Source organism: Callorhinus ursinus, unplaced genomic scaffold (genome assembly GCF_003265705.2).
Source record: "Callorhinus ursinus isolate GAN/ISIS: 27379988/994484 unplaced genomic scaffold, GSC_fseal_2.0 scaffold35, whole genome shotgun sequence".
Classification (NCBI taxonomy): domain Eukaryota; kingdom Metazoa; phylum Chordata; class Mammalia; order Carnivora; family Otariidae; genus Callorhinus; species Callorhinus ursinus.
In genome coordinates, this window is record NW_027397097.1 from 980,407 (window position 1) to 988,367 (window position 7,961).

The following is a 7,961-nucleotide window of genomic DNA, read 5'->3' on the forward strand; positions in this document are numbered from 1 at the left end:
TACTCTGGACTAACAAAAAATACATGCATACAGATAAGCTCACAATTGTGTATTCTCAACAACACTCATTCTTGCCCATGCACTCAATCCCTCAGCCTTTGCATTTGTGTATACAGAGCAGAGAGACAACTTAGGGGTTAATACTTGAAGCTTTAGTTTCTAATCTCAAAGGAAACCAGAGATGGAGACAGGGGGGCCTATCAGGAAGGGGAGAATTAATGCTTGGGGAAGGGAAAGGCCAGCCTTGAACAGGTCTCTAAATAGGTCCTAATCTAGTCTCTGCTAAAACCTGAGTCACAGGAGCCAGTTAGAGCTGCTCATGGTCAGAGATGAAGCAGAGCTCAAGGTGGGTCGTTTCCCTGTGCCACAGTCATCTCTGCCCTTCCCAGAGAAAGGTAGGACTCACAGAGGCTCCAAGAAGCTGGAAGACAAGGCAATATACTGTGCTCAATGGCCTGACTCACTGGGGGCTCCAGGTCCAGAGATCCCTGACTGATGGATTTCCTTCTGAGATGGGGAAAAGATTCTCTGCTCACATTCATGTCCTCCAGGGAATTCTAGAAAAGTAGGAAGGCTGCCTCCACACACAATCCCTCCATGAAGGACGCTGGATTTGAACCCTACCCTGTTCCAGCATTATTATTCTAGGCCTTGGTTTTAGATACCCCAAAGTGAGAAAGTGATCTAAATGTTCTTGAAACTATTCCTTAGCAAGATCACAGCCCATTTTACCCTTTACCTCTTCAGGCCTGAGCAATATGGTTAAATTGATGGACATAAATAACTCCACATAATAAGTGCAGTAATTGAAGACTAACAGAGCCAGTGGTACCAGCACGGAATTCAAACCCACACTCATAGATGAAAGTTGAGCTCCATCAGTGTGAGAACATCATTCTTTTTTTTTTTTTAAGATTTTATTTGTCAGCGAGAGGGAGAGAGAAAGAGAGACAGAGCACAGAGGGAGCATCTGGCAGAGGGAGAAGCAGGCTCCCCGCTGAGCAAGGAGCCTGGTGCTGGACCTGATCCCAGGACCCTAGGATCATGACCTGAGCAGAAGGCGATGTTTAACCAACTGATCCACCCAGAAATCCTGAGAACATCATTCTTGTAACAATATTTCCTGAATCAAAAGCTATGCCAAGGTCTCACAAGTTAGATTGTACTTTGGAGAACAGAAAAATTGACTCTAAAGTTCAGTGTGTGATCACCCTAGCTATAACGTTGAAAAAGATGACTTAATTTCTTCTTTCAGTATGCATAAGGCTCACAAGAGGTCTAGCCCATGGGGGTGCAGGGACAGGGAAATATGTAAAAGCAGGAAAAGGGAGAAGGAATGTTGGGAAAGAAGGGAAATTATATTGCTCTTCTTTTCCTACTCTTGAGGGAATGCACATATCCATCTCTCCACCCAGCAGTAAGAGTTGATAACCTGTGCCTCCCTCAGAAATAGGATTTCAAATCTCACACACTTCACAAAAATGATCTAAGATTGGTTAACTCCCTGTCCACTCCACATGACTTGGAGCCTTCACTCTATACAGGCTGAGTACATAAGTGAGGGAAGAAGAGGCAAGGGAATTGCTCAGAAGGAGGACACCAGATTCCATGAGGTTGTAGGTATAGAGAAGAAAGAAAGGCACCCATCAGAGACCCACTCTCCTATTTCAGACTTGGGTCCAGGTCACCACCTGAGACGAGTCACCACTCCAAAAGGAGTATGGAGAACAGGTGAGTTCCCCATGAAGGCTCATGGGCAGAAACTTTGTAAGAGTTAAAAACAATAAAATGTAAACGTTTATGGTGCTATATTTACAAAAATGGCAATGTCTTCCACAATTAATTAAAGAGATTATTATGCACTTTGAAAAATTGTAGGTTTAGCAGGCATCTTCACCAGTGCTCAGTACAAGAATGAAGATGGTCTAAGTATGTTTTCCAGGTGCCCATGAGCCTCAGTGACCATGTCCTGACAAATGGAGGGTGACATACAGGAGGCAGAAGGGAGGGAGAGAGGAACTCTGTTCAAACAGCACATATAACTGGAAGAACAAGCCAGGCAACAGAGGATAAAACTAGAGTCCTCGACCCCAGATAATGTGTGTGTCTGAATTTTCACCATACCCCGGATAGGAGTATTTGTTTTGAGCAAACCTATGGCTATTATCAAGGTAGGATAGCAAAGTTTGCAATGTAGAGCAAGATTTATAAAGTCTGAGCCCCATTACTCTCATAATGTTATAAAGCTAGGGAAAATCAGAAAGAGGTTAGGTCTATTTGGGATCTTGAAGAACCCCTTTTTAGGAACCATTAGGTCTGGTTGAATGAAACATTTGTTAGTTCCAACAGGTGATTTGTTATGGGAGATTTGAAAAGATACTGTTCTTGTCTGTGTGTTTCTGTTACAGAGGAGATTCAAAGGCTCAGGTCAACTGAGATGAAATAGTGAAAAGTAAGAACCAGGTAAGCTTTTGTGTCATGGACTCCTAGGTAGGTGTTAGGCACCAGAGGGATCAGACAAGATCGACCATGTAAACAAGTATAGGCAGAGGAGGGCATTCACATCTTTCACTGGCCAGCAGAGCAGACTCTACTATGAGAATTATGTATAACTTTCTTGTAGCCATGGTGAAAAAGTAGTGTTTAAAAGGTTTCTCCAAGGATTTTATGATATGGCTAATCAGTTAAAAAGTCCATTGCCACTGAACAATGACATTTCTTTGTTATTTGCTCCAGCAAATGTTTATTAAACCCCTATTCTGTGCCAAGCATAAACAGTGCTAGGATGGTGCACTGTGCAGGGCTCACCTCATGAAAATTTATCATCAGGACAGGAATTAGGAAACTATAACCTGCAGGCCAAATCTAGTTTGCAAGCTGTTTTTATAAATAAAATTGTACTGGAATGTAGCCACACTCACACATTTCTGTACTGACTGGCTGCCCTCATGCTACAGTGGCTAAACTGACCAGTTGCAACAGAGACTGTATAGCACACAAAGCCTAAAATATGTATCATCTGACCTTTTAAGAAAAATGTTTGCTGGCCTCTAATCTAGTAGGACACACACTACAGATAATAGGTTTAATTACAGGTGTGCAATCATCAGTCAGTTATCCTCTAGCCCAAATTCCCCTGGTAACTCCTAGAGTAAAAGCTAACTCAACATCACTACATACTTGCTATGAACTTTTAAGCCAAAGTGTTTTCCAACCTGGCTTCTACCCTGAAAAGTTGCCTAAGTGGCTTAAACAGAAGCTTGAAAAGAACCGGTGGGAAAGGTTAAACACGTCAGTTAGTTCTGAAGAATAGAAGGGCAAGAATGACTATTACTGACATTATTTGTCAGGATAGTTTTCCCTTAGCAGATTCTACTTTCAAGGAAAATACTGATTCTTCGACAAAAATCAAACTTGCAGCTAGTATGTTTTGATCCCATTTTGAATGACAGAAATATGAAGGAGGAATGAAGAGTAGCATCACTTTATGTTGCAAAAATTTTTCATTAAAACATTTGAAATTCTTCCAGTTTACCATTAAGCCCAATTACCCTATTATTCAGTTGAACCTATAAAAATACTAAAAATAATAATAATTACTTATTTGATTATTATCACCTACAGAGAGTAAATTACCTTCACAATGGAGAACAAATTAACCATCCAGTGATGCTGGCCTCAGGGAACAGCTCTTTGCATCCTGTGTTCCATCCTACTTGGGATCCCAGGACTTGAGAATTACCAATTTTGGATTGCCCTTCCTCTCTGTGCTATGTATCTTGTGGCTATAGTTGGCAATATCATTGCCCTTCATCTAGTTCGAACTGACCACACTCTGCATGAGCCCATGTCCCCCTTTCTAGCCATGCTAGCTATCACTGACCTGGCCCTTTCTTCTTCCACCCAACCTAAAATCCTGGCTATACTCTGGTTTCATGCTCATGAAATTGAATACCATGCCTGCCTCATCCAGGTGTTCTTCATCCATGCCTTTTCTTCTGTGGAGTCTGGGTTGCTCATGGCTATGGCCTTGGACCGTTATGTGGCTATCTGCTTCCCACTCCACCACTCTACTATCCTGACCCAGCTGTGGTGGGTAAACTGGGGGCAGCTGTGATGATGAGAGGGTTGCTGTGGGTGAGTCCCTTCTGCTTCATGGTCTCCAGGATGCCCTTCTGCCCCAACCACATCATTCCACAGTCGTACTGTGAGCACATGGCTGTGCTAAAGCTGGTATGTGCAGACACTAGAGTCAATCATGCATATGGGCTCTTTACGGCCTTCTCTGTGGTTGGCTCTGATATGATTGTCATCAGTACATCCTATGTGATGATTTTGAGAACTGTTCTGAGGTTGCCCTCTGATGAAGCCCGGCTCAGGGCTTTTGGCACATGTGCTTCCCATATCTGTGTCATCTTGGCTTTTTATATCCCAGCCCTCTTTACTTTCCTCACCCACCGCTTTGGACATCATGTGCCCCAGGTGGTACATATCATGTTCGCTAATCTCTATCTACTGGTACCTCCCATGCTCAATCCCATTGTCTATGGAGTTAGGACCAAGCAGATCAGGGACAGGGTTATTCCAGAATGTTGTGGAAAAGATCCCTAAGCCAAGGGTCATGGCATCACAACCAACCCCATCACCCCACTGATCTGGGATGCACATATCAGAACAAAGTCATCTGTGAACAAAGGGCCCAGAGGTTAGCAACACTCCAGAACAAAAGAACAATTTTGAAAATGCCCAGAACAAGAGCTCTCTGAATGATGTGATTGATCATAAATACCGAGTTGACCAATCTTCATCGTCACAAGAGAACAGTAAAAAATATGTCCATCTATCCAATTAGTGAAGATTTGAACAGAATGCCATCTTCCAACAGACCACTAAGGTGAAAATGATTTTTACTCTGCCAGGAGAAGTCTAAGTTGCTATAAAAAGGAGATTAGAACTTTCCATCAAAACAGTTAAAAAGTACATGTATTTTTCCCTTCTTGGAATCTCTTTATAAAAATAGAATTTGAGGGGAAAAAAAAGTACAAAGACATGTATAGATTCATTATTTATAAAACCAAAAACAGGAAAATACATATACTGATCTATATGAAGAATGAGCAATTGAATATCATGTAGCATTTAAGTAATGTATTTGCAAAGAGCATGTAAAGATGTGAAAAATGATCAAGATATAATATTAAAGAAAAAAGAAAAATAACACTTACCCATAAGGCTGAAACCAATTCTAAAAAGAAATACATATGCATAGAAAAAGATTCTGGGAATACATCTAACTGCTAATAATAGCAACTCAGAGTAGTGAGATTTGTGATATTTTAATTTTCTTTTTGCACTTTCATGTATTTTTAAAAATTATCCTTGATTGAGGATGTAATTTTAGTATGAGAAAAAGTAATTCAAACAATAACAAAAGTGTACGGAACAGGTTAATTCAGTGCCAAAGCCTAGGGAAATGGAGTGGGCAATTCAAGAAGATGAAGGACTCCAGAATACAGCAAGTCCCAGAAAAGCTTAAAAATCTCCATGAAAATTGCTGCCAGAATCACAACTTTTTGAGACTGGTAACAGTGAGCATTTTGTATGCTGAGTGTTGGTCTCTCCTTCCAGAAATTGCTTATTCCCTGATGACAATGGATTGCACAGTGAAGAAGTTTTGGAAAAAAATGGAAAAGGACATTCTCTTCTGAAGATAGCTATATTGTATGGTTAAAGGTAGTGAGAAAGTCAATAGAAGTTTGAGTATTTGTTAATATTTAATTTCCTTTTCCATTAAAATGTTAACCTGTTTTAGAAAACCATATTTGTTCTGATTTTTTCAACTTCATTATGGTGTACTTACACAAAAAGGTGCATATATTTGATGTATTCATTTAATGAGTTTGGACATATGCATACACACATGATAGCATCACCACAAATAAGGTAAAAATCATCCATCACAATTATTGCATTTGTATATTTATTCTCCTTCACCATTCTCCTGTCAAAGCCAATAGTGAAGAAGGTTCTAGAACACAGGCTCTTAAGTTATTCAAACCAACACATCAGATGAAGGTGTTTGAAGAGGAATTGGAAACATGTTTGCTTCTCCCAGAAGAAATAGCTAGAGGAGCCTAAAAGTGTCCCCAGAAATGAATGGGTATTCTGAAGGAGCATTTTCATGATTCCCAAATACTAGCCATGTAAAGGGATCGACCGTGTTCCTACTATCAGCAAATTAGTTAATGATTGCGAGTCCCTCTTTTACTTTTTAAAATCAGCTTTGTTGCTGTATAAGTTGTGACAATAAAATGTAAATATTTTCACATACAGTTTGAAGAGTTCTGACACATATACCTGCCTCTGTAGCTACCAGCCTGATTAAGACATAGAACATTGCCCTCACTTCATAAGTTTCTCTTGCCTTTCTGGAGTCAACTACCCCCTCTCCACCCCGACCAGGCAAACTCTGATCTGATGTCTTTCACTATAGATTAATTTTTCTCTCACTAGCACTTTCATAAATGAAGGAATAAATAACACATTCATTTGAGTCTGGTGTCTTTCACTCAGTATAAAGTTTTTCAGATTGAGCCATACTGTTGCATGTAAGATAAGTAGGTCATTTCCTGTTATTGCTGAGTAGTATATTCTATTTTTTCAACATACTCATTGAGGTATTGTTACCATACTAATTGTTACCTTTTTCCTTTGCCTCAGCCCTTCTAGCCTTTTTCCAAACATATCCACTTTTTATCTGTCTAGAGCTTTGCTCTAAGTCTTCCCACTTCCCCCAGTTGTTATTTTCTAGAACATTCTATGCTCCTCTCGACATCCTTGGGTCTCAACTAATACCCTCCTTATCAGTGAGTGGTTTCTTAACCTATGTTCTCAACTGGTTCTTGCCCCCTGTAATTTTCTCTCAACACAAATATTTTATTTCCTCCCTCTCTTAACATAATGTGTAATTTATTTAAATCACTTATTCACCATCTGTTCCTCTGACTGGAATATAACTCCCATGAAAGTATAGCACAGGTGTTCACTATTCTATCCCCAGACCATGCTCACCTACAAAAAACTACTTACAGGAATGAATGATTAAATGTCTACGTGTGCCTGGTACCATCATCACAACAATTCCAATGCTGACCACAAGATGGCATGTGCAGGCCCATTTTGGCCTCATTCCTCCCAAATGGGATACCAGACTTTCAGTCCTAAGGCCTCATTTCAGTTTTCCCATGGAAACTCTGAAGGATGTTGTTTGTCAAAGAAGATAAATTTGATATATAAATAACAATTTGTCCCTCATTCTCTTCTTTTTAATAACAGATGTAAAATATTTGCAACAGTTTAAATTTCTATTCAAGAAATATCTATTGAGGAATTATGTTGCTCCAAACATTCTCTAAGAGGATGGGAATAGCATTGAGAACAAGAGAGACTGGCAATCAGAGAATGTAGTTAGTAAGAAATGAGCAAAAGAAGCACACTGGATACCTACAATCCCAGCTCCAATAGGAAAACTAATTCCCTAAGCCGTGCAGCTGTGTCATGATTAGAAGTATCCTTAAGTATTCCAAATCAGTGAAAACAGATGATTGCCTTCATTACAACCTGAAGAATCAGTGGGCAGTGGGTCCAGGACATCAAATCTGTAACTAACCCCAGCATGCGTGTACTCATTTCCAAAAACTATCAAGGGTATACTTTGAGTGAGGGATTGGATTTCCCACTTGTGAGATGGGCAGAATCATCACAGTGCCTCTCTTCTCTCAGGGAACACACACACTGACTAGGAGAGGCCAGGCAGAACTGAACAAGAGCAAGTCAGCTTCTCCTGGATTTTAAGCATTACGTAGAGCCTATCTATGCTGTCTGGGGTCAGTTCCGGAGTAGTTAGTTAAGCTTTAAGAGGATACCTCGAGGCCAGCAAAGGAGAAATCATGGCCAGCTAT

General features: G+C 40.3%; 1 protein-coding gene across 1 annotated transcript; it reads left to right on the top strand.

Annotated features, from left to right (window-relative positions):
* The first annotated feature begins 3,669 nt into the window (after positions 1 to 3,669).
* OR52R1 (olfactory receptor family 52 subfamily R member 1) lies at positions 3,670 to 4,654 on the top strand. Its single transcript, XM_025848613.2, is given in 4 exon segments — positions 3,670 to 3,704; positions 3,706 to 4,079; positions 4,082 to 4,599; positions 4,601 to 4,654. Coding segments are annotated over 4 exon segments (981 nt in total).
* The last annotated feature ends 3,307 nt before the right edge of the window (positions 4,655 to 7,961 follow it).